The sequence below is a fragment of the Gopherus evgoodei genome, chromosome 4 (genome assembly GCF_007399415.2).
Source record: "Gopherus evgoodei ecotype Sinaloan lineage chromosome 4, rGopEvg1_v1.p, whole genome shotgun sequence".
Taxonomy (NCBI): domain Eukaryota; kingdom Metazoa; phylum Chordata; order Testudines; family Testudinidae; genus Gopherus; species Gopherus evgoodei.
This window is the reverse complement of record NC_044325.1, coordinates 14591593-14618744: the sequence shown is the minus strand read 5'-3', so window position 1 is coordinate 14618744 and position 27152 is coordinate 14591593. Positions and strand designations below refer to the sequence as shown.

Genomic DNA, 27152 nt, shown 5'->3' with positions numbered 1-27152 from the left:
CAGCTGGGCTTTCTTTCACTATACAGAAGACTATGGCCCAGTTTTTAAAAGGTATTTAGGTGTTGCTGAGTTCAGCACTACAATGCCTAACTGATTTAGGAGTCTAAATCTCATTTTCAAAGGAATTTAGGCACTTAGGAGCCAAAAGGCCACTGACAGTCATTGGTATTTAGATTCCTAAGTGCCAATATACTTTAAGAAAATGACATTTAGGCTCCTAACTCCATTAGCCACTGCAACACTGAGCACAGCAACACCCAAATACCTTTAAAAAACTGGGTCTATGAACCTAATTTTAAAATCAACTGCAAATAACAGTATCTGCCATGACCTATGTGAGGATATGAGGAAATGTAGCAACTACCCAGTAGTGTTTGGAATAGTCATATAGTGTGTATAAGGTAAATCTGTTCTTTTAAAAAGTGACTTTTTGACCTTTTGGAATCATTAGTTTACTAACTTATTTTAGAAATTATTGAGCCAACATGTAACTGTCACAGGAAAATTTATGGTTCACTGCAGGAATGTTACATGTCAGTAAGTCTACATACTAAAAACCATGCACTCTTATCAGTTCCAAAAAATTCCTGTTAACATAAATACATTGGTTTTGCTTTTCTGAAACACAATCGATCTGCTTTGTCTCTTTTCTTCATTTCTGCTAAAGACTCACCACAAAGCTAAAGAGAAGGCAATGATATATTTTTTAATATGAAAGCTTTAAAATTGTATGCAACTGATAAAAAGTCACCCTCCGGAACACCGGACTATATGGGAACATTTCTGTTGTGTCTAACTTAATGTCTTGATTTTCACTAACTTCCTAAATACAGTACCTTCTAGATTTGAGATGCAGTTTCCATCTAAAGTGAGCTCTTCAAGATTAAGGCAAGATTCCAGTCCTTCTATTTTAGTGAGATTATTGTTGCTAAATGAGGCCCATCTTAAATTCTCCAATTTTTCTAAGTTGGCAATTTTGGAGAGATGTAGTCCATCCAGATCTAAGACCGTGATCTGTGAGAAAACTAAATTTTAGTACTGAAAGATCTCAGTTAATTAATTCCAACATAGACACTAAAGGAAAATACATCAAATTATACACTGAGGACCATACAGTGCCTTCACATTCTTCATAGACATTCCCCAGTAATATCAACAGAGCATTTCTTTTTGGATACTGGACATCACAGAGCCCTCATTTTACAATTCAGGACTTCATTTCTGAACCCCCAAGAAACCCCAAACCGACACTAAAACCTCAGCAACTTGCACCAGAACAAGCAATGACTCCACAATATAAACTAACCAGCTTCCAAATGCACCTGTGCAGTTACAGCTTACAAACAGGTTCACATTTTCTTTAGGGTAGATCAGACCTCAGTATTAAGATGAATTTAACCTCATCTACCAACATGATTATATTATTGATTCGCCTGCTTACACATGTTTTTATTCTATGATTTAGGGGTGAAATCATGGCCTCACTGAAGTCAATGGCAAAAGAGATAATGCTTTCAATGGGATCAGGATTTCACCCTGTATATAGTAACTTTCTAGGTCAGTGCTCTGGCAGAGTTTGAGTGCCTGCTAAGGAAGGATTTATCCCTTACAGTTTTGATTCACAGATAAGCATTCCTTTTGCCGTATGCAACATCCAAATTCATTCTAGTTTTCTTCTTTGCAAAATTCTTGGGCAGGAACAAATGAAATTAGATTCCAAACACTTTTTTAATTCTTTGGTGTCATCACAGAACCTTCTTTCACAGACACTGGCTGTAAACACTCACTTCATAACACACACTACAGAAAGACAGCAACCAATTAATGATTCTACCCTTTCTCAGAAAGCAACCAGTAAGGCCAGGGCTGGCAAGCAGTGCAATTGCCTGGGGCCTGATGCAACCGGAGTTCCCACAAAGCTAAGTTATGGGCCCCAACCCCAGGCAGCAGGGCTCGGGGAGGGAGTTCCACCTTCACCCTCTGATTCACTTCACTGGGTTATCCAGCCTGTGGGTCAGTGTCAACCGGTGGCTACACCCCCAGAGACCATCACAAACACCTTCTGTGAGGGCCTACCTCTTAGTTTCTGCCCTGAAACCCAGCGAGTCTAATGCCAGCCCTGAGTTAGGCTGCAGTTTTCTTCATCAGGTTAACTAATCATGCAATGATGAAAAAAATGGCCACGTAGCTTAATTTAGCAAGTTGAGCCGCTGGTGGCCCGGGATATTCAGTACTGTCTCCTACCTATGCCAAACAACCTTTACAGAATTCAAAGCTGTTTCTTATACAGGCTATGCTAATGGCCAAAGGACAACTTATGTTCTCTCTTCTGTCTAGGTGATATTCCTTTTGGAGACAATTTTCCCTTTTTACGATAACATACTATATCCCTGTATGAACCCTATTTCATTTTGATGTCACAAAGTGTAACGTTGACACAATATGCTGAAATGTTGGTTCTCTTGGCAATGTCTGTAAATGTGCATTTCTTAATGCACACAGAATAAAACACTATGCTCATCAGCAGAAATGTGTTTTCCTCTAGCTATTCTATACTCTACACAACAAATTGAACTGACAGAGGAGCTTTTAACCTTTTATTCTTGGCAGATTAACATGATTTCAGAAGAGAGGTCAGGACATGGATTATGGCAGGCTACAATGAACGTGGATCTTCCTATGTAGTGTTCTATGGCTTTTCGCTATGTAGTGAAGTTGTAATTGTAGGTTGTCATGCCAGACAAGAGGCAATGTGTGTAGGCCTGAAATTAGACCTACCACCGTTCTTCATGTAATATGGGCTCAGTATTGAAAATTCTATGCGTGAACACTGAATATTAAAGTTTCAATATCCTACCAACTCAGAAGAAAAGATTGTGATCTGATATGGAAACTCTTATGTTTTTATATTCTTAACTTCAGGTACTAGATTACATGTTCAAGTGCTCAGAAAGATATATTTTTAACTAACATGCATCAACTCAACAAATATAACAAAATAAAAATGTGACAGAGATAAATCTAAGGCCTAATGCATTATATTTAATAGAGACAGCCTTACCTTAGGATACCAGCTGCTATTGAAATGTATTTGTGAATCCACCTTGTTCTTGCTAATTTGAGTCAGAATTTTGGCATAAGGATGTACACTCAGAATGCGTGGTCGAGCTTCATCAGTCCTAGAATGTTCTAAAAGACATGCCTGACAAAATGAAAATACTTAATAGATAGATAATATAATGGTATAAATAATGTACATTTTTCACAGTGTAACATGAAGAAAGGCACTTTATGGCTTAATCTCCTTATGATTGGGAGACTGTATGATATGTTAGTAGATCTAATATGTCTGTAGATATAATAGTTCTAGTAGATCTGACACATGGTAATAGAGCTCATCCATTTTTAATGTTTATTATTCTACTAAAAAAAATGATCAGGGCAAATCGTGAGGCCTTTACTCTGTTTTTGATCAATTCTTACTCCAGAAAAGTCTGATTCTAGTCAAGGGGGTGTTGTCGGAGAATAGATAGAATCAGACTTTTCTGGAGTAAGAACTGATCAAAAATATGACCTGAATAAAGATCAAAGCATTCACTGTGTTGTAGCAGTGTCCACACAGTGATTTAGTGAGTGGCAAGCTGGTGCGCAGCAGATCACGCTTGGCTTACTGCACACTAACTCGTCACATATACAAGGCCTCAGAAGTCTAGACAGTTTTTCTGCTACTTGCTTCATCCTCTCTTTTATTTGGCAAACATTTAATTTCCCGTGTTTTGAATAGAGCTGAAATTAAACATGGTTATTTTTAACAACTTCAAAATTATTAAAATTTAACATTATGAAATATCTTTCATTGTGAATCAGCATCATTACCAATATCAGCGAAGCTCTGAGTGAGAACATTTGTGAAATAACTGCTGCTTCACAGCCAGCCGCTCAGAGCACAAAATATGGCATTTTCATAGGGCATAGGAAACTAGGTGATTTTAAAAATATGATTAAATACAAATTTTAAAATACAAGTCAGGTTGTGCTTATAATTTCTTGTTTCCAATCTTGCATTTGCTACAAGTTATAGCAAAATGGAACATCATACCTGAGAGATCTTTGATCCAGCAATAAAACACGAAGCAGCTGCAGCCTCTTCTTCAGTAATCTGGACTCCATCTAAATGAGTAAGAGCCTTTAATCGGCCAATGACACTCAAACGCAATGAGACTGGCTTGGAAAAAAAAGGAAAGTGATGTAACTGAGTTTTTAAAATTGTCTATATTGTTACATACAACAAAAGGACATATGATTCCTTTCAATCCAGTCTTCTCTCATGTTATGTATGTTAAGGGACAGATTGTGGTCCATCCTGTATGCTCACACAAGAAAGTAAAAAAGGAGACATAAGATGCGCCCCTTGCTCCCATGTCCCAGCTATGCCTACCTTTGGTAGCAGTGTGCATGGGAAAGCAGCCTGCAGAAGGTTGCTATGTCCTCCATGCTCACCTGGATTGGGGACGGGTGAAAAGGGGTGGGGAATGGGCTGAGTCTTGCCATACTTGTATAAAACTATAAAGGAACAACATACATTTGGGCTAGGTTTGGTTACACTGATCTAATGTGACATTGATGTCAATAAACTACTTTGGATTTACATGCGTGTGTATGAGATAAAAATGTAGCCCTGAAGGATTGTAATTATACATAGCTATGTAAGACATTAAGTGCGGTACAGTAACAAAGTTATTAGCACCTGCCTTATAAGCCAGAAGTTTGCAAGTATTACAAGTGTTATTAAATGCAAGCAATTTGATGACCTCAGAGGAGGTGAAAGAGAAGCTCAAGGGATTTGGATGTGTGAGTCTAAACTCAGGGTGGAGCTACAGCCCTAACTCTTATACAGAAAGATTTTAAAATTCCCATTAAATTAAATATAGTGCAAGAAAAACACAGACTGGATAATCATACTCATAAGGAAAGTGAATAATAACATCCCTATTTCTAGCTGGAAAATATACTTACTGAAACGACCAGAATAGTAATGATCAATGTAATCTTTATAAACTAGACAGGACTATGCACTTGTGTATGGGAGAATGAAGGAGTACACACATCTCTTAACTAGGCTACATAGCGCTTGGATCCAAGAATTCAAGAGAAGAGGACTACGCAGGTAGTCAGGGAATGGATGGAGAGGGTGTGCAATGGACTGAGTCTTGGATTGCTCCCCAATGCCACAGCCAGCACAGCTGGGCTGCCACTCTGGGGGGATGTGTGTGTCACCAGGTAGAAGGTTGGCACTGTATATTTTCCCTGAAAGTGGGGGAAACTATTTCTGCCCTGTCCCCTTTCACTGGCCAGCACAGCTGAGTCAATGCAGTGGGGGCAAAGGGTGGCTGGCATAGATCATCTGTAAAGTTACCACCTACTAGAAGCAAGGAGGAGAGGAATTATGCCTCAGAGTAGTGTCACTGAGTCATAATGCTTCTAGGAGCCACCCCTGCAGATTATGCACAACCCCTTGCTCAGGACTGTTTACAAAGTCAAAGGGCCTGACAGCAGAAAGCATCCTTAAAGTGGACACTAATTACATATACATCCACTTTAAGGCCCCTTACACAGCCAGAGTGGTGTAAAGGGGCCTCAATGTAAATGAGAACCAGGCCCAACATTTAGCACTATAAGATCTAATTGTTGTTTTGGCTAGAAGGTTTTCCTGGGAATTTTAAGCACTGACACATACCTTATGCCATGGGTTATGTCTGATATCAAGACTGAGTACGTTTGAAGTGTGTTTATGTAAGACATTTATTTCCTCTCCAGTTTTTTTCAGTTGATTCCAGCTCAAGTCTAAATACTTCAGTTTGCTTAAGCCTCTAATACCCTCCAGGGTGATCACATGGTTGTGGCTTGCATCAAAATACTCCAGATTGGGCTGCAAGACAGTACTGATTTGAGAACAATTGTACAGAAAAAAGTGCAGCAAGGAAAAAATTGGTAACAAACTCAGTTTTAATAGACAGTCCCACAGAAGGCACTGTCATCCAGATTCAATGCCCAAAGCGCCCCTTGCCCAGCAGAAAGCCTGTCTGGATAGAAGTCTGGTTAAGCAATTGAACCTTTGAATGTATATTGAATCCAGCCCACCCTCTGATATTTCCTCATCCATCTACTACCAACAGAATATAGTACAGTTTTAGTTTTCTTTTTTCAGGGTGGAATTCATCCCTAGCATGCTCAGCCATGCAAGGCCCCGTACACTACTTTAGCCAGAGTGAGTGAGACAATCACATCATTTGAGAGTGGTAGGATCTACAGAAAGTCCTTGGAAAGTGGGGGAAGGGCCTACATCTTGTACCCCTCACGTAGGGCGACTCTGTACTGGCCCCAAACTAGGCAAAAGAGAGGGTCGGAGGCAGGTTGTGATTTTAGTCACATGATCTGCAAATACACAGATCCAGTGGCCCAGAAATCCTGGGTAGGGCATGCTTAACAACTACATTAGAATGGCAGCCCTGGAGGAGTAGCACTGTATGGCCTGGAGGTGAAAGCCATCCTTCCTACCCCACAGCCAGAGTCCCACTCCAAGTCTAATATTGGGTGTTATTGTTGTTAGTTATTATTTATTTGTGTTAGGATAGTGCCTAGAGACTCCAACCAAGATCAGGGCCCACTGTGCTAGGCACTGTAGACACACACAGTAAGAAATGGTCTCTAACCTGAAGCATTTACAATCTAAGTAGACAAGAGAGACAAAGGGTAGGAGACAGGAATAATAATAATACCACCATCTACCTCTTATACAGCACTTTTCATTTGCAGATCTCAAAGTGCTCTACAAAGGAGGTAAGTATCATTATTCCATTGTTCATATTGGGAAACTGAGGCAAGGGAGGTGAAATGACTTGCCTATCACCACTAAGCAGGCTAATTGCAGAGCCAGGAATAAAACCCAGGTCACCAAAGTCCCAATCCAGTACTCTACCTACTGGTCCACATTACCTACTACAAAGGAGAAGTAGGAACTGTTTAGAGGTAGTGAACTTCACCCATTAGGTATAAATCAGGCTTGCTGCCATGCAATAGACATCAATATATTAAAGTTGTACACACAAAGGATTTTTTTCAATTAAAATATTCCTGTAGTTTAATTTCCTTTACAAAATATAGAGTAACATTTCTTACCAAGTGGTAAACATCATCTAAACATGTAAATTCATTGAAGCTGACAATAAGTTTTCGAAGCCCTGTCAGTTTAGAGATGTCTCGCAGTTTGCTCAGGCTGTTCCCATGCAAATTCAGAACCTAGGTCAAAAATTAATGAGATTACAACTGTACCATATATATATATATATATATATATATATATATATATATATATATATATATATATACACACACACACACACACACACACACACACACAACCAAATTCTGTGCTACTCCTTCACTGCTTTTCAACATTAAAGAGCTTCAACTGCTAGCATTTAAAAGTAAATGTAACTCTATTCTATAGATTATAAAAAGGCTAAGAAAAGTTACTTGTAAGTGAAATAAAGTTTGAGAAGAGCAGTTGCAGGGATCCTGGGACAAAGTATTGCTTTCATTTTCTATTTTGAAGGATATTTGTTCTTCCCTTCTATCTTCTCCCTGAAGTATCAGAAGGGTAGCCATGTTAGTCTGGATCTGTAAAAGCAGCAAAGAATCCTGTGGCACCTTATAGACTAACAGACGTTTTGGAGCATGAGCTTTCATGGGTGAAAACTTTTCCACTACATGCATCTGACGAAGTGGGTATTCACCCACGAAAGCTCATGCTCCAAAACGTCTGTTAGTCTATAAGGTGCCACAGGACTCTTTGCTGCTTCTCCCTGAAGTAATAGTGGGTTGGGAAGATAGAGATCCAGTTCAGAAATGGTTTTTACTGGTCCACTGAAAGGGGTAATGGTAGGAGCAAGAAGGGAGGACAGTTTCCAATCCTTCCCCACTAGGAGAGATCTTGTTGCTTGGGTAGACTGGATGGAAGATTGCCAGCTGGGAAATCCTCCATGCCTGGAGTACAGTTTGGGGAGAGAGGCACCCAGAAGAGGGGAAGAACCAGCCAAGTGAAGTCAAGTACTCAGGAAAGGGAATTATGGGTGAGTGCAAGAGGGAGGGGAGAACTGCTACCCCATCGAAGACACAGACAGGAGAGGAGATCAAAACTATTTAACAATTTGAAAGGCCAAATGTTCAGCAGGCTTCCTGCATCAAGTCTGAACAGACAAAATGAGTAAATGCAAATGCAAAACTGCAGTTAGCGATGCAATGAAAGGAGTTTTGTATGCAAATACCAATTTGCATAAGGGGTTTGGAGGCCCATCAGTTGCAATGACATTGAAAAACTGGGTGCAGCTGTGTGGCTGTCAAGAGTTCTCCCCTTCACTTGATTTATATTTTTCTGATGCCAAAACTGACATATAAAATCTTTTCAGGAGTGATCACTATGACAACACAACCACACAGCCAAGAAAACTTTGAGAAGACTCACCGTTAAAGCTGACATGTTAGGCCTTAACTGGGTCTCACAAACAGTAGTTTTGCATGTGACTTCAATGGAATTATTTATATGATAATAAGTAAGATCAGAATCCTGCCCAGTATTTGTAAATTCATATTTTTATGAAAAACAAATGGCATAATTTAGGGACGGAAGTCCTTATTCTGATTTCACACTAGTGTTGGATCTCCAATTACTCCCAAAGCACTGCACTGTTGTACAACAAGCGTAACACCAGAATCAAGCCCAAATGCTAGCCTTAATTTGTGACTTCCTGCTTTTGATTGGTTTATGAGGCAATCTGAATAATGTGACATTGATTACGTAATACCTTGTCCTGCTGTAAGTTTAACAGACAATACTCACCACTATTTGACTGTAAATATTGGCCTTAGCAACTGAAAGCACTGTCTTTTCATCCAAACAAACAATTTTGGGTCTGGCTTTTACTGTAGGCTCCATGTTCATAACTTCATCATCACGTTGCAAATCACTAGACAATATAAATCCTTCTGTATTTTTCTTTCTTTCATCTACAATTACATTGCTGAGTGTAGAAAACAGGGACTGAACTTTGACCTATGCAAAATAATATTGGTCAACATTAGTAAAATTTCTATTTTAAGTTAAGTAAATTATTTAAAATTGCATACAAATATGCCAAAAGTAGAGTTAGGAAATCATCTTTCGGTAATGCAGCACTTTCAGAAGAGAACAGCAATGCTTTCGTTTGCGCAAGCATTTACACATTACATTATGTTATGAACAAAAAGTAATGAAGAGTTTGTGGGCCACATCCTGTCACATACAGAATTCACACTGAGGACAACAGAAATCTGCTTTCCTACCCAAACCCCCAATGTCCAAGCACTGCAATAGCTCACTCTCCAATGAAAGAGTTAGATGCAGACCCATGGGAGCTCATTAGTACTGCAATTGTTTTGGCAGTAGACCACTCAAATGTGATAGAAAGGGGGAACCCCCCCTACGCTCCCCTGTGGGAGCTGAATATTCTACTTTTGCAGCACACCCTGCTTCTGCTAGGTAGTAGAGCTCAGGACCTGAACTGAAACTCTTGCATGACAACAGCAAGTTACACAGCCATATAACTACAAGGCCAGTCCACCACATAGCTTATAAAAAATTAACATAAAAGCTTTTTTAATTAAGGAAAAACCTGTTCAGGATCCCAGCCGGTAGCAGAATATCTGTGCATGCTTCAAAAACTACATGCTTCACACTTTGAACCAAAACACAGATTGAAAATGAGTTGCTCTCTCATTAAGGACTCCATGAAGCAAGGTTTTGAGCACTGTCAAATCTCATTCATTTTAGTGTCTCATTACTTTGATGGATGGTGCATTTAGTGAGAAAAGAGCTAATTTTCAATTGTGCTTCATTGCACTGCTAAGGCTACATTTAAGTCTCTGTACCTTCCCTGCCACACTTGATGTTACAAAATAAGAGCCTGATCTTAACTCTCATTGCAGTGTATGAAGTTTCCCCACTGACTTCAACGTGAATTTTATCAGGCCTTTAAACTGTTAGAGGGAACAGAACCCTGAACATAGGTCCTGTCAGGTAATGTGAGTGAAGGAGGAGTAATTTCAACTAGTTGTTTTTCTCTTGATCTTTGAGATCTAAAGCTTACGGTCTAACACCCTATTAGGGAAAACAGAGTTCATACCAGTGTAGTGTACTCAAATTCAACGACGTATTCGGGCAAGACCAGTTCGTGATCAAACACAAACCACTCACATTGTCGATGGCGGCAGTCGCAGTTTCTATGTTCCATGGCAGAATTCATTTCTACAGCAAAAGAAAAGGAACAAACGCAACTGGAAGGAATAAATACAAGACTGTTTCATGTTCACTGCAGGATGTAGTGAACAAACATTTCTCTCATGCTAAAAGTTTTAATTTGAGTTGTTTACTCAAGGGAGATTTGTTTTCTTAGGATCTTAATTCTCTTTAGGCATCCTGCAGCAACATCTAAAAATCTTACCAAATCTTACTGCAGAACTCTACAACTTAGTTTTTTATTTTCCTAGGGCAACCCTGTTTCTTGCGCTACATATTCTCAGAGGGCAGTGACGTGTCCCCTTACTCCCCTGTGTGAGCTGCAGAGCTGGCAGGTTCCAGCAAGAGTGGGAGGCAGCCTCTCTGGGGCCATTACTGCCTCTCCTGCTGGTTGGAAGGGAGTGGGCAAGCAGGGGTGGGGATTGGGAAAGAAACTTTTCTCCATTCTTCCCCCTCTCCCCCACGTGCTAAATGAAATCTTGTCCTGGTACAGATTATTTTTCCTCTGGAGTGAGGGGGTGGAGCCAAGGACAGCTGTTCTTTCATGGCAGACCGTTGGAAAAGAGAACTTTGTTTCGGCCCCCAAGGCACAGTTTGCTATACTGCACTGTTACCTAAAACTACTCGATCATTCTATGGTGTAATCACCTAACAGATTGTTTTTCTCGTCTTCCTGCCCATGGAAGGACATGTACAATCACAGTTTCTGCACTCAAGTAAACAAAGGGATTGCTCTCGTCTAGTATTCCAATGACTGCAAATCCCCCCAACTGGACAGGGAAGAGGTGAAATCATGGCCCTGTTCCCACTCTGCACTGTCCTGCAAAGTTGACTGGCCCATGGAGCAAGTAGGATCGACCACTCAAAGATCGTTGCATTGTACATTGATAGTACACAGACTTAGTGAGGGTGATCATGACTCCCTCTAGAGACAATAAAGCATGCTTATCTGCGTTAAAGGAATTCTCCTTCTGCTCAAGTGGAGATGGCTTGGGGATTTTAATGATGAAGGTGTTTGATCTCCACTGAGGTATGTGTATGTGGCCCCAGTTATTACACATACACCCACACATGCCCTGAACAATGCAAAGCTGGGAGAGGGATTGGGTACACCACACTATTTCTAGTATGGACGAATGGCTGAAGAGCACAATCTGGTCCTTTATGCTTTCCTTTAAACTCTCTGTGAATTAAACTACCACAAGTAATCACTAAAACAGTGAGCATCTTTTATTATCCTCTTTAACACTAGTTCAAGACAACATGCACTTGGGCTGGAGCAAGACCATATTCTGAGTTCCCACCAGGATCAAAATTCCACAACAGGCTCCTAGATGTGTGAAAGGCAGTGTTGAGAATACGACACTGACACAACCTTCACTTTGTGCTAACAACAGCCTACAGATGCGTTACCATCATCAGCATCAGATGTATCACTTAGTAAATGTTTCCGAGGCCTGAACACTGAATTAGCCCCTGGATAGTTGACTTGACTGATGGGATCTTTTTCACGAGCTGGAACACTATGTCCAAGAAAAACTTTTGCAATTATGAGTTTCCCTAAGGATGGAAAGAAAAGAAGAAGATTTAATAATAACACTACCAAATTTTCTATAAACACAGGGCAATAAAATGTTGGTGGTCAGCTCGATACCGTCCGACAGGAGACTATATTCTGGTCTGGCAGATTAACAATCTAACAAGTACATTTTGGGAAGAAAGACTTCCAACAATTTGTTCCCAGAACAGTAGTATTTGGCTAAGATTTATAAGCAGTAGATTCAGAAAAAAAAACAAGAAAAGAAAAACCCAGGGTGGTATTAAGGATCTGTCCCCATCAGAGCATCCCCTTTGATGTTACTTCACACAAGTCCAGTCCTTCTAGCAGGAGAGGTCAGCGTCAGTCTAGCAGTGGCCAGCTCTCAGCCTTCTGATCAAGGCCTTCTAGCTATTTCTCCCCTTTTCAGAGTCTCAGGTGAAACAAACAATCCAAAGTCAGCAATAGGAGCTAAACAAAAGGGCAAATTAAAAGACAAACAAACCTAAAGGTAGTCCTAAGACAGGATATTGGCCTCCCTTTCTTTAGAGGGGCCCTGGATGGGCCATAGTCCATCCTAGAGATCACTTGGGGTCTCCAGCACCAGTCATGGGACACAGTCTCTTCACCCTTTTAGCACAGGGGACCTGTCCTCCCTTTTTTGAGGGCACAGGTTCTGCTAGTTATCAGGCCTCTTCCTGGGAGCTGGAAAGCTTAACAGACTACTCCCTTCCTGGGCTGCCCACTGCTGAGCAGTGATTCCTCCTTTTAAACTTCTCCATTCCTGGCATGACTTGCCAGTGTGGCACAGTGGCACTTCTCTAGCACAAAGAAGCATCTTAACCCATTCGATGCCGGTGAAGGGTTGATACATCCTGTCACTAGTGACGCCTGTTTCCTCAGAGTGCCCTGTCCTGGCTTCAAGTTAGCACAAACCCCTTGTGTCTCCCCTCACTCCCTATAACTCACCCTTCTTTTGAGCTGCTGAGTCTAGAAAGGTTAAGCTACATCTAATTAGCTTCCAGATAGGAGTGTCTCTCTTAGCTGCCTCTGAACCAGTCTAGGAGTTAGCTCCAAGCCACTGTATGGTTTGGAGAGATTTTCTAATAGAAAGGGCACTGGGCCAGATTGCAACAGGTCTTCTGGGTCCCTCCACAAAAAGACCTGTATACTCTGTCACAACAATCTACTGTATTTACAAGATTTTCTTGTAATTACAAGACAAAGCACTTTGCAGTGATTTATGAAATGAGCCTTACACCTACCAATAATGTTTTAAAGCATCTTTTCAAGCGATTACATTACCATATCTGAATGGTTCCTCAAGATCATTGCTATTTTCACATTCATCTTTGGTTTGTTGCTGCAAAAATTCTATTCTGGGTCGTTCACATATAGTTAAACTGTTAGAGAGGCGAACAGCTTGTCTTCTTGAAAGCTGCAAAGATGAAAGTAAGGTCTAAGTATGTTTATTTGACCAATGCCCCCTGTAAGAATTTCAAGACACATATCTTTAATCAGTAGCTTTACAATATGCAAATAAATTAAGGAAGAGGTGGAGAGTGGAAGAGGGAGGAGTAAAAAACAAGGACAGACTCATTTACTTGCGTTATCACAATCTAGTCAGGAGAAAAGAAAGTTAGATTGTAAAGTCTTTGGAGCACAGTATCAAAGGGGTAGACATGTTAGTCTGTATCCACAAAAACAATGAGGAGTCCAGTGGCACCTTAAAGACTAACAGATTTCTTTGGCTATAAGCTTTCGTGGGTAAAAAACCCACCTCTTCAGATGCAAAGCATATGCCCAAATAAATCTGTTAGTTTTTACGGTGCCACCGGACTCCTTTTTCTTTGGAGCAGGAATCAGATTTATCTTTGAACAGCACCTAGCGCAATGGGAAGGGCAGTCCTAACTGGGGCCTTTGAGCACTACCACAGTATAATAACAACAAAGAAGCAGAGAGGGAGACAGGAGAGAGGGAGATATTTCTGAAGATACAATCCCGCCACTCAAAGAAAGCTGTTCACAAAATAGAAAAACAGGGAGAGGTGGACTATAAGTAGGGAAGACAAAATGAGGATGCCGCAGAAAAAGAGAGAGAGTTCTCCTATTCCATCTCTCTATATTTTGCTTTTCATGAGTCAGAATGAGACATTTCTTATCTGATAATTCAGCGTTAACAGCTTCTCTCCTCATTCATCACTAATGAGACAATGCCCCCTACGTATGGAATTCAACAAGGCAGTCCAATGTTTTTGCTGGAGGCCCCAAGACAAAGCCCCACCCTTCAGCTCAGTTTGCCAGAAGAGTTCTTCCACAGCTGTGGGAACACTCCAGCAACTGATTATTAGCATTAAGATAATAACTTGATATAATAGGTTTTTAAGACAGCTATATGTCTACGTCTCCCTTTAGAAAAAGAATTCAGTTTGTATTCTGGTCATTTACCAGACTCCCAGGGTGGGTTGAATGAGAAGAGAATCTGTTAACAGAAACAAAATGATCAGGTAAGAATTTTTTTCTTTCCTTTACACAGCTTCTCTTCTCATTCATCAGCAGTTGGAAGTAGCAGACAGCGATTCACACAAATTGGAGGCAGGGAGGGGTGAATAAACAGAGTTTTAATTAGTATTATAGTAGAATAATAGGCAGGAATGTATGTAGGAACCAACCCAGTAGCACTTTCCTATCAAGGATGATTTTGCAGAGGAATGGAAACTTATTTTGCAAATCTTCCTCACATGAGACTCATACTCTTTCTTCCCTGTGGACTTCTGTGAATAGTTTCCCAGATGCCAAGCATGTCAAATGGTTCAGCATTTTAACATCTTGCCTGCTGCAACTCTGAGACCCTAATGCCTTCATGTTTTTGACAGAATGAAATAAACAGAAAACAACTGGCAGGCCTATTCCATATGCCCAAGCTATAACTTTAGAACCCTAGGAATGCCCATTGATGCCACAATCTTCCAAAGGACTTCCAAGTGTTCAAACAAAATGATAGGAGAACTACTTCCCCGGAAGACTTCAATGTGAGTACTTACAGAACACTGCTAGGGCTGGGACTGGTACCCATGATTCTATGGCGCTTGGTTGTAGGACTCCAATAAACCAATCTGGAGAAACTCAAGCATTGCTGAGATAGCCAGCACTTTGTAATTATTATTATGTATTTGTATTATAGTAGCATTCAGAGATCTGGGCCGCAATGCAGTCGCACTGTAGAAAGAGGAAGTCCCTGCCCAAAGAGCCTTCTGTTTCACCTTGCACAGGAAACATAAATTTGACCAGGTCAATTAATGAAATTTCCTGGTTGAGTTTTATCTGGATACTGTATCAGAGACCAACGGAGCATCCATGCTGAACTACACTTTTCTTAGGATGCCCAGGCTGGTAACTGTAGGTGTTCCTGGTCTGAATGAAAGGGGTACTTGCTTCAAGAGGTCGGGCCTTTTCTGTAGATGCAATGTGGGTTCCTTAACTATCTAGCAAGTCTAAAATGCCTTCTGGGCCAGTGAAGGATTAGAAGAATGACTTCAACTCTCCCTTTTCCTCTTTTCTATATTCTTTATGTGAACTATCTTGAAAGATGGCAGATTCTTCTCTTCTCACAACATTACTTACATTTGACCTCTTGTTACTCCCCGATTTTGGAAGGGACAAACACTCATGCCTCAATCATAAACCAACCTCTAATGGGGAGATTTCCACCATGAGAGACAAAATTGCCTGTGATGTGGTTTCTTGCACCTTCTTCTGAAGTAGCTGTTACTGACCACTGTCATACTGGACTTGATGGACCACTGATCTGATCCCATGCGGCCACATTTTTAAGTTTTGGGTAGGGAGGTTGTTCAGACACACTACTGACAGCTGTCACAGTGAATTAAGATTTTGCTGAGATTTTGGAAATTTGTCTTCCAAGTACATTCCTCAACCTGAACGGCTTACTTCCTTAGTGAGTATGCAAGGGTCTAGTGTGCAAATTGTGTTGGCTTTCAACATGTTGTTTGTACTGACCTGCCCACAAGGGGATATTTGGATGTGATCTGAGAATGACATCTAATTTTGCATTGTAGCAGGTGTGTGGTTCCACATTCCAGAATGAATTTCTTCAGATGCATTTTGAGAAAAGTTGGGGGATGAAGCCAACGCATTCTACCAACAATCCTGTTCATTGCAGAAAATTGCTACAGATGACCTCTGTCAGGAAATGACTAGTGCAATGATTTTTTGGGTCTTTGGAAATCTTTTCAATGATGGTAAAAGTGTGGCCAGAGCCAGGCTTTTTTTTTTTTATTATTATTTTTTTCCCCATGAGTGAGCAATTTTCTGCATTGGATTCAAAAGCTCTTAACTGTGAAGAACTAGTGAGTAGGAATCCTGTCCAGCAGCTGTCCAATTACAAATGGTACCATTTCTCTGGACAGGCTACTGATTGGAACATTGTCTAGAGGCAAAACTTGCGACCTGTGCCTTGCGGTAAGTACTACCAGCTATTTCTTAGCATGGAGGGTGGATCTGAATGAAGAGTTTTATAAAGGATTGTGACTTCTCATACACAAATGTTCTTCGGTTGGTTTGGAGAAAAATGTAGGGAAACTTCTACCCTAGATTTTCCCTCTGCTAAAGGAATTGTTCTTTCTTGAATACTCTTGGTGTTGGTAGTGACCAATGGATTGCTATGCTGGCTTTGATAGTGAGAGTTGAGGCCTCTCTGCTGTCTCAGCTACTAATTTATCTCAGTTTCCCCAAGCAGCTCCTCACCTGTAAGTTTGGATGCACAAGATCTTTTTAGGATGATTGATTGCTATTTGTGGGTGTAACACCCTCGTAGCCATCAAGTCACAAATCACATCAAGGGTTTGACCAGGATAGAATGGCAGACGTCTCACTCCAAGCAAGGATTATACCCAGAGATGATGACTTTTTACCACCAAGTGGGCTTTCCTAACTAAGTATGTGAAACACCTTTAATCTGAATAGCTATAGCTGAGGCTTTGAAGTCTCCATGCTGTCAAATACCCAATCTGGGAGAGAGAAGGAGGAAGAAAGATTATAAATCACTGCTGCAAAAAAAAAAACAAATAAAAATTAAATTATAAAACAATCTGGTTGGGAGAAACTAAACTGCTAACTTGTTACACTGCTGGAGGCAGAAAATCTGGGGGCCTGAGCTGAAGGGCAAGACTTAGTCCTGAAGCTTCCACGAACAACGCTGGACTGCCTCCCAACTGAGGATTCGTGATGAACAAGGACAGAAGCTGTGCAACCGAAAGGGAGGGAGAGGGCAGAGAAGAAACAGGGAAGGCGTGAAACGGGAGTTGAAAAGAAGTAGCAAAGCACTGATTATTCCTGTGCCAGGGAGGGGAAAAGCAAAGAAGAAAGTGGAGACAACAGGAGGAAGGACAAGAATAAACGCAGAAAAAGAGGGGAAAGGTAAGTGGGACAAAGTGCTAAGATGAGATGAAAGAAGAAGGGAAGGTAGAGCAGCACCAATTAGGCCTTTCTGAGCTGGGCTACCAACTACTAAGTAATAAACACTCTTCTGTGCAGATTTTATCTCACCTTGTGCTCTTCCATTGCCTGGAACCCATCCTCAAGCACTTGCAGCAGTTGCTTTTTCTTAACTGGCAAGTCTGGGTCAAACACATAGAAGAGACATTCCAGCATCTTCCTGTAGTTTCTTAACAATAAGAAGCAGGAAAATATTTCAGTGCTTCTGTTGCAACAATAATATGCAGCCTAAGCAGAGCATGTTTGTTGTACAATGTTCACTAAGAATTAGCTGGATTGCAATTAAGACAACTTCCACTTATGTAAGAAATACAAATAATGTTGATATTCACTGTGCAATATCTGGTGAACACTAAAGATCAAATGCATGCTAAAACAAGTGTTTTCATCCTTTAATGCATAAAGGCGGTCTCCATTTCCTGTGCCCCCTCAAAAAAATCTATTTTTTGTTTTTTTTGTATTTCAAATATCAAGTTCTTACTTCCTTCTCTTTGCTGGAGGGCCTTGGCAAGATTACTGTAGTAGCTGGGAAGAAGAGTGGATAATGGAATCCATGCGGACAAATCATCTCAAAGAACCAGTTTCCATAAGAGAAATAATCGTTCTTTCCTCGTTTAGTGATTGTCCACATGGACTCCACTTCTGGTGACTGGCAAGCAGCAACCTCACAATCAGGATCATGACTGTATGACAGCTTTGCCAAAATAGGCATCCTGAGGCCTCAGCTAAGGAAGTGTGTGTGAAATCAAGGACTGATCTACAGATAGCTGCCCTGCAAATTTCTGAAACTGATATGCTTTTCATACTATAAAAATAAAAGTGCCTGAGTCCTGGTGGAGTGAGCTCTAACCTGCCTGGGTGGCTCTAGTCTAGCTAACTCTTAGTATGATCTAATACAATTAGACATGCATTTAGACAGTCTCCGGGTATGCACTGCCTGACCTTTTACCCTATCAACAACTGCTACGAACCGTCTTGGGAAACTCCTGAAGGGTTTTGTTCTGTCAAGGTAATATGAAAGAATCCTAACCACATCAAGGGCATGCAACTTCGCTTCTCTTAGTTGGAGTGAGGCTTGGGAAAGAAAACTGGTTGGTGATTCATGTGATTCAGATGATCATCTGAAACAACCTTCAGTAAAAACTGTGCGTGAGACCTAAGGATCACTGTGTCTTTATGTAACAGCGTGTAAGATGCACCATCCATGAGGGCCTGAATCTCTCTTACCCAACAACTAAAAAAATCCATTTTAAAAGATGGATGATATAGAGAGAAAGGTTCTAGGGGCTCAAAAGGAGGTCCCATTAACCCCGCTAAGACTAGGTCACAGGAAAGAGGGAGCTCCCAAACTGGAGGAAGCACATGAATAAAGCGCATGAGGAACTTATCAACTGTAGGGTGGGAAAATATGGTGTGACCCTGGACAGGAGGATGGTGAACTGATATAGATGCTAAATGAATTCTTATGAAGCTGATGTATGGTTCTGGAAGCATAGGGACAGCACATGATTCCTGCTGTTCTGGACTGAGTCTTCTAAAGAAGACAGGTGGCACTCTGCTGTTCAAACAGAGCATCTCCCATTTTCCTGCATATGTCAGTCTAGTAGAATCCTTTCTGCTGTGCATCAGTGTATTTTGGACGTCAGCTATTCAGCTCCTGTTGATGGTAGTTAACCAGCCAGCTTCCATGCTCTTAGATGCAAAAATGCTGGGTCCATGGTAGGATCTGACCTTCATTCTGAGAGATTACATTGGGCAAGTCAGGTAATACTATTGGGGGCTGAGCTGACAAGAGTCTGAGGAGATCTAAAATGGCATATTTGACAGTAAAGTAGGGGCATTGCCAACAGATCGAGGGATGTGATCATTCCCCTCTATTCGGCATTGGTGAGGCCTCATCTGGAGTACTGTGTCCAGTTTTGGGCCCCACGCTACAAGGAGGATGTGGAAAAAAATGGAAAGAGTCCAGCAGAGGGCAAAAAAAGTTTCTCTGAAGAGTGAGCCTGGGAACTTGGAGCTGAGCCACAGCTCATAAGCACACTAATGGAGGAAGCCTGCTGAGGCCCAATAGGCCCTTTTTCTCGGACTCTGAGAATCTTGTTGAGCACTCTAGGAGAAAAGTTTAAGATGGACCTCTCTCAGTTTCTGAATTCTCTTGGAGAAGGAGCCACAGAATGAGCATCTATCAGCAATATACTCCTCTCCAAAACAAAAAAGGCACTTAAAACATCCATCATTAAGCGGAACAGTCATATCACAGGAGAGGCAAGTTCTGAACTCCATGGACTTCATTTCAGCCCTAATGGCTAAATCTCGATACCAGGAAGCTCCCTAACACTAATAAAAAAAATTCTCTCTCTATCCTATAGATAGTCAACCACTACATTATACAAGATCACTATCTAACTGATTTACACACACACAAAACATCAGTGATGTCACACACTGTACACAGAAGAGGAGACTGCAGGAATTCCATCTCCCAGCCATGGGCAGCAAGAACAAACTGATGTATGGGTGGGCACAAGGGCATTCAGACAGCAGGCACTGCCCCAATGGATACTTGTTAGCTAAAATAATCCTATCTTGCAGCATGTGCACTAGAAGTGGAATGCATATGGACAATCACTAGAGGAAGAATCATTGTTAATTTTTAAAGCTTCAGTGCCTGATCCTGCTTTCATGCCACACACAGAACTCCCAGTGAACTCATTTGTCAGTTATATTATGCACCCTGCAGGAAACTTCTGCATAAACCAATCTTTAGTTTCCATTTGTAATGTAAGATTTAATACCATCTCCTCAATTATCCCTTTTCTTCTGACCCTTCCTATAATGTAGACTGTTGTATATTTTAAGACTAGTTACCATACGTCTTGTATACATTACTCTGAAAACTGTCAAAACTTAAATTAAAGAGCATATATTAAAAAAAATCTCACTTTAGAAACTCTTCTTTCCAGTAATTAAGCTCCCACTCCTGCAAGCTGCTTGGACACATAATCATTCCCCTCTATTTGGCATTGGTGAGGCTCATCTGGACCCAATGCCTGCACAGAGCTCATTATAGTATCAGGGTCTTAAACCTTCTTGTTAGAAGGCAGTGGAACGAATAACTATAATAGCCAAAACTTTCTAAAGTAAAGGCTGAAATCCACATAAGAAATTTGGACACACCGGCACTCGAGCATACAAATCCACTGGCTGAATATGCAACCAAGTATCTGCATGTACATTACTGAGATGTGTGTTCAATACAGTTGCATAATGCATGTATTTTGTCCTCTTTTTGCACTCTCTCTCTCTCTCTCTGGCTTTCCTTTAAAAAAAAAATCTGGCCATTCACATCTTTAAACTGAATTCACAGCCTTATGCTGGTTTATGTATTGCTTTGAAAAACATATCTATCACTTAAAATCATTAAGTTCATATTGCTTCCCATGTAACTGTTTCACTAAATTGTCCTTAAAAATCATCTACTCACTCCGTTTCACTTAAAACTTCTTTATCCAAAAACAGTTGAAACTTCTCTTCAAATATCATCCTCAGAATACGGTTGTGCACTCGGATGATGCGATTTATTTTCACTCCTGTAATACCATATGCTTTGAAGTCCCAGGCACAAAATCGTGACAGAATTAAATCATAGCAGGAATTAAACCTGTGTCCAGGAATGAACAACGGAAAGCAAGAAGAAAATGTTTATTTTATTTTATTTTTTTTTGCAACCAGAACCTGATTTTTCTTCTGTTTTCAAATGAAGGGAAAGAAAAATACTATAAGTGGTATTTTGGGGTAGTTTCTCTTTCTTTTATACTTTTAGAAATTCTCTCTTTCAACTAGAGATAGATGACCTTGTGTTACCTCATTATGAACATTACAGATTACATTCGGCAGAAAACACTAACGTTAATGAGTTTGTGATCCACCACATTTCTCTCCTGCCTCTAGGATACCATGTTGCATCGCAGATTTCATAAAGTCCTCCACGCATGGTTATGGCCACAGCTTTAGGCCATATGGGACTACTTGCATAAAGTGAGCATGGTTAAAAGAGGAACGACGATCCAGCAGTAAGGACATGAACCTCGGACCCAGGAGACCAGAGACCATTTCCCTACTCTCCTACCTGTGTGACCTTGGGCAATCACTGAGCCTCAGTTCTCCACCAGCAAACTGGAATAATGGCACTTCCATGCTGTACAGGAGTGTTGTGAAGATAAATACATTAAAGACTGTGAGGTGCTCCGATACTACAGTAATAGGGGTCATATCAACAGCTTCGATAGACAGCTAAAATACAGTTCTTAAAAGAAGTCCATTCTGGAAACGTAGTGGCTTCCCAAAAGCTGAGAAAACCAAATTGAAAAACAAATACTCTTTTCAATAATCAGAGGACATTTTCTAGAAAAAAAGACAACCAACCAGGGCCGGTGCAAACCATTAGGCGACCTAGGGCGCTAACATTTGGGGGGTGGTGACTGCGGCGGCTAGACCTTCCACCGCCCACGGAGGGCGGCATTTTGGGGGCGGGACCTTCTGCCGCCTAGGGTGGCAAAAAAGCTGGTGGCGCTCCTGCAAACAAATGCAGATCAACTTGCAATGAATAAAAACACTGCTCTTTCTCTAAAGGACTCTGTGCTAAGACTCTGATTCAAACATTGGACTCATTTAGCATTTCTCCTTGTCAATATTAAAAATCCTTGGCTTGAAAAAGCATCTTTAAAATAAATTCATTTATTATATAAAATGACAGTACTAACAAAGAACGCTGTTTATAAGGAAAGTACAGAGAGAACCTCTGAGCACATCGCAACCTGCAGCACTTTAGCAGACGTGTCTGAACATAAGAGAAAGGCACAGCTGAGGTGGACAAGCTTGGAGCACTCAAGCAGAAAACTGTCCTTGAAATAATGCCAACCTAAATTTGCATCTCCCCTCAACAAAGCGCCAAGGTTATTTATACTGAGACCATGTAAATAACCTTTAATGCTTCTTTACAACAAGTAGTAAAGCTATCCAGGAGCTCTCTGTCACTGCTGCCCCAGTAGTTAAAACAGCTATTTGTCATTTCAGACTTCCATATTCCAATTTTATTGACTATCTTATTTTATATAGAATTTCCGGGACGTGAAATAAAATAAAAAAGAGAGCTAATAATTAGTCTACAGAGGCATCAAAGTCTTGAATAGTGGAATATTTATCTTCTACTGTGCCTAAGTATCACTATGGACCCAACACAGCTCCCATTGAAATGAATGGCAAAGCTTCAGTTGACTTCACTGAGGCCAGGATGAGCCCCCAAACCTCTGGCGCTGCATTTGGTCCAAAGAACTTACCTAAAAGTGAATGGAATCCTTAGACATTTTATACCTTTACATCAGGCATCAACGGAGTGAATGTTAATTAAAATAACTATTGAACAAATTATAAAAAACAGTCACATTTCAGTTTTAGATATACTAAGATGACCCCTCACCCAAAATATCTATTTTTTCCAAAATATTTATATACTCTTTGATAGTCATGATGATAGCTACTAGAACATTTTATTAAATAATGGACTAATTTACCTTTTTAAAAATTACTGAATTTCTTTTGAAGAATGTGTTTTATAGAACAAATGCCTTTTTTCATTTTGAGCGCTCTCTGCATTTTAAATATCATCTCTGGTACCAGAGCAAGAGAAAGAACCCTTTTGCATTTTTCTGAGAGGGTGGTGTGGCTCAGTGGACAGAGCAGCTATGGGGTCTATTCCCAGCTCTGCCATTGGTCTGCTGGATGACCTTAGACAATCACTTCCTCTCTCTGTGGCTTGGTTTCCCCATTGGTAAAATGGGGAATCAATACATTTACCTCCTTTGTAAAGTGCTTTGAAGTGTACTGATGGTTAATTATAGCTTATATACCAAAATAAATAGGTGATAAAATTGTATACTTCAGGACATAAGGCAATAAATAACAAAAGAGGGTTAGGAAGTAATTCTTCCACACGCCCATTATTCTATAAGTCTATATTAGAGTTTCTTGCACTTTTCCCTGAAGGTGAGCAGGGTGACTATGCATTCCCTGCATGCAGCACTGATGGGCTCTGTGTTAGTCTCATATAGTTTCATATAAGGCAGGGTAGAGAGACATGGAAATGGGCAGAACCAAAGGTCACAAACTTCTGTATAGGAGTCCAGAGGGTTCACTGCTCCTGCTCTATCTGTGAATAGCATTTATAGAAGGGCTGTGTGCCCACACCATGCTCTGCCCATAGGTACTGATTCCATTTCTCTCTAAGCTCCTATGTTGTTCTCCCATACAAAAGCCGGGATCATGAATTTAACCACCAGGACTAACCACCATATCATAAGCAGGTACTACTCCCAATGAATGTCAATGAGAGTGATGCTTGCTTAGGCCAAGGCCAGATTTGACCCTACATGTGTATCTGAAGAAAACAGTTCCTTCAGAGAATTTCAAGTCACAATGTATTAACTGGTTTTTTTGGGGGGGTGGAGTGGGGTCAGAGAGATTGTTAAAATTCACTAACTCTGAATGGTAAGAACAGAAAATTTATCAATAATTTCCCTTCTGCTAGCAGCATCTCCCACATCTTAGCTGCTCTCCACTCATGGAGGCAGATCAAAGTTTAGAAGCCATGTGAACTGGCCAGGTCTCTCTCAGCTCCTGCTTGCTTCCAGATGAGTTATTCCCAAGATGTAAAACTTGCATAACTTCAGCACATAGTACTGGGGTTCTTATTCCTTCTCGGTTGTTCACAAATGTGACTGTGGTCTTGTTGTCTGACTAAATCAGCAAGCGGTTCCCCTCTAGCCTGGACTGAAATCTTCGTAGCACCAGCTTGATTGGTCTTAGTTATAGGGGTTTTATGCTGTGGGTCCTTTCCTCCAGGTTGCAGAAACTTTGAGCTGTTTGGGACCCTAGATATGTTCCCCAGCTCTCTAGGTTGAAGTCATTTGTGGGGATCAGGAGAGGTGGGAGGCATAAGGAATGCCCTGAGCTGATCACCACTTTAAGGAATTGATCACCTGTGCAGGATCCTCATTTGATCTTTCATGTATTAAAGGGAGGGGTCCCACACCTTTAAGATGAAGCCCTGAAGGTGCCTGATGAGTGACTGTGTCCATGGGATGATCCCTATTAGGAGGCCCTAGCAGTTGAAGGCTCACCCTGCAATAGTGGCCTCTTGCAGTTCCAAAACAGTGCAGGGAGGTCTTGACTCTTCTGGAACTTCTCTGGAAATGGACATATCCTTGCTATCGAGGTGTCTTTGTCCACTCCCAAGTAAGTTATTTGGGTGGATGGAATCAAGGTGTTTTTCTGGATGTTGATAATAAAACCATGCATCCGCAGGAGAGTCAAAGTCAGAAACAGCTGTTTGTGCCATTATGGGGGGATGGCGCTCTGATAAAAATGTCTTCCAGGAAGGGGTTTAGGTAGCTCTCTCACCTGAGTCTGGCTATGATTATCACCAAATCTTTGTAAAGACCTGGGGACTGAGGGTAAGCATAGTAGGAGGCCTGATATTGATAATGCTTTCTGCTGTAGGCAAACATTAGGAACCTGTGATGGCATGGTCTGACTAGGATGTGTAGGTATGCATCTGTGAGATCCACAAAAGACAGAAAATCCCTCTTGGACAGGGACGACACTATAGAAGTCAAGGTTTTCAGCCAGAACTTCATTTTCTTCATCCATTTGTTGAGCCTTCTGAGATCTAGAATTGTTCAGATTCCCCCTGTATGCACCTAAGTCAGGGGCTGTCAAACTTCATTGCACCACGACCCCCTTCTAACAACAAAAATTACTGTATGTCCCCTGGAGGGCAGACCAAAGACAAAGTCCAAGGTCTTCTGCCCCAGGACGGGGGGCTGTCACCCAAGCCCCACCATTCAGGGCTGAAACCCTGGGCAGTGGGGCTCTGGCTTCTGCTTCATCCCCAGCAAGTCTAATGATTCTGGCAACCCCATTAAACAGGGTCCTGATCCACAGTTTGAAAACCGCTGTTCTAAATGATAGAGAAAATGGAGCAGACCCTGAGAACCCTTTCCTATGAAGGAATGCTCTATATCACTCCCATACTCAGAAGGCGAAAAATCTTGTTCTAGCTTAGACTGTGCTTTACTGGGTCATTTGAGATGAGGGACTGGATAAAAAACAGATGGGGTGGCACCCATAATTCAGGGGAATATCCCTGACTCTCTAGTCCATAGTCGAAGCAATCCATTGCTCCAGGAACTGGGAAATCCTACCTCCAAACTTCCATTCTAGGGGGAAACATACGTGGTCTTTGTCATAAAGAGGCTTTAGGAGCAGGGGTTTTCTTCCCAAGCCATGGTTCCACAGCTTTCATCTGGGGAGCCTGCTGTCTCTTTACTGGTATTTCTTTAAGGATGAGGTCCGAAAAGAATGCCTTTGTGTGATGGCCAGTCTGTACTCTTTCTCAAAGGCCTGGTGTGACATCAGGAGGGACTGTTAGATTTTGCAGCATTGTCTACTACCTTGTTCAAATGTGGAGGAGGAAGTGAGCTATAAAAGCTGCCACCTTCCACAGGCAGCCATGGAGGCAGAGAAACTGGGAGCAAGCAGGAGCAATGTGGGCATGGTCAAACCATGCCATTTCAAAACTCTGATCTGCCTCCATGAGCTGCAGAGAGAAGAGAGCAGACCAGATATCAAGAACTGTGGGTGGCATTGGGCTGCAGAAACCGGGTTTAAAATGTAATGTCTAAAATAACTTTACCAAGAATCACTTGGTGAGCCTTCTTCAAAGCGAGTGTTGCCCACTGTTTCCAATTCAGTCAGCAAAAATTGCACTACTAAGCTATTGCTTTTCTTCTTTTTTTTAACTTCCATCTGGTAAATTTTCTCAATTCTGCAACAAAAACAACATGGTAAATTTTGGTGGGAATATAATAAATGGTAAGGACAGGCACAAAATTCATCTTGCTTTTTTATATCAAATTCAGAAAAAAATCGGGATTGAGATGGCTTTTGATGATTTGTTCTAAGTATAAGAACTTGGAGCCACATTCGTTATTCTTTCCATTTATTTTTCTTAAAAATTATAAGTGAATTGGATGTTTGTGAATGGTGCTGGCTTTACAGCACTGGAGGGTGAGGTCCTGTAGTGATCAACAAGACAGCTACAGCACAGGCATCTTCAGGCAAGCTTCCCTCACTCCACCCCCAACATTAATTTGAGGGATCATCTGTAGGAGTAAAAGAGAGGTTTAGTTTCTCTGAAGTACTGAAAATGATGCTAGTCTGAAGTGCAGCCGCAAACGGTGCACTGGTAGATCCAGGGGTGACTTATGGCACAGGCTTGATATAGGTGGCTACTCAGGACATTTCAGGTTGCGATATGTTCAACCCCCCCACCCCAACTCCTTCAATTGTTCCATTACTGAACTGACACAGTAGAAGTGTGCATGCGTCTTCTCCCTCCTCACTGACAGGAATCTAGGACTCTCCCTCTGGAAACGAACTCCGGCTCACTAGTTAAAAAACCTGGCATGATCTGGTTCTCTTTTAGGTCTGATGCCCACAGAATTCTTTGTCAACCCAGTTTTCATTGTACCCTGGGATGGGGTGAGAGCAAACTAAGCCTTTAGTAGCCCAAGACACCAAAGCACATAAGGCAAGCACTGGCTAAACCGAAGGATCAATGATAGGCCTAAGGACTATTGTCTTGTAAAACACCATAGAATATAATAAAATGCTTTCTTCTATTAAGCTAGCAATCCAAACTTTCCT

At 41.2% G+C, this 27152-nt stretch overlaps 1 protein-coding gene across 6 annotated transcripts in view; it reads right to left on the bottom strand.

The window, feature by feature from the left end:
* LRRC9 (leucine rich repeat containing 9) overlaps positions 1-27152 on the bottom strand; it is an 86166-nt gene that overhangs the window by 35284 nt on the left and 23730 nt on the right. For all 6 annotated transcript variants that reach the window (XM_030558498.1, XM_030558501.1, XM_030558500.1 and 3 more), the window contains 12 exons: positions 26140-26271; positions 20872-21048; positions 17439-17556; positions 13176-13308; positions 11747-11893; positions 10221-10342; positions 8900-9112; positions 7180-7299; positions 5738-5929; positions 4100-4225; positions 3062-3202; positions 837-1014 (listed from right to left, as the gene is read on the bottom strand). In XM_030558498.1, coding sequence (XP_030414358.1) covers positions 837-1014; positions 3062-3202; positions 4100-4225; positions 5738-5929; positions 7180-7299; positions 8900-9112; positions 10221-10342; positions 11747-11893; positions 13176-13308; positions 17439-17556; positions 20872-21048; positions 26140-26271 — 1799 coding nt within the window. The remainder of the gene's footprint in view (positions 1-836; positions 1015-3061; positions 3203-4099; positions 4226-5737; positions 5930-7179; positions 7300-8899; positions 9113-10220; positions 10343-11746; positions 11894-13175; positions 13309-17438; positions 17557-20871; positions 21049-26139; positions 26272-27152) is intronic.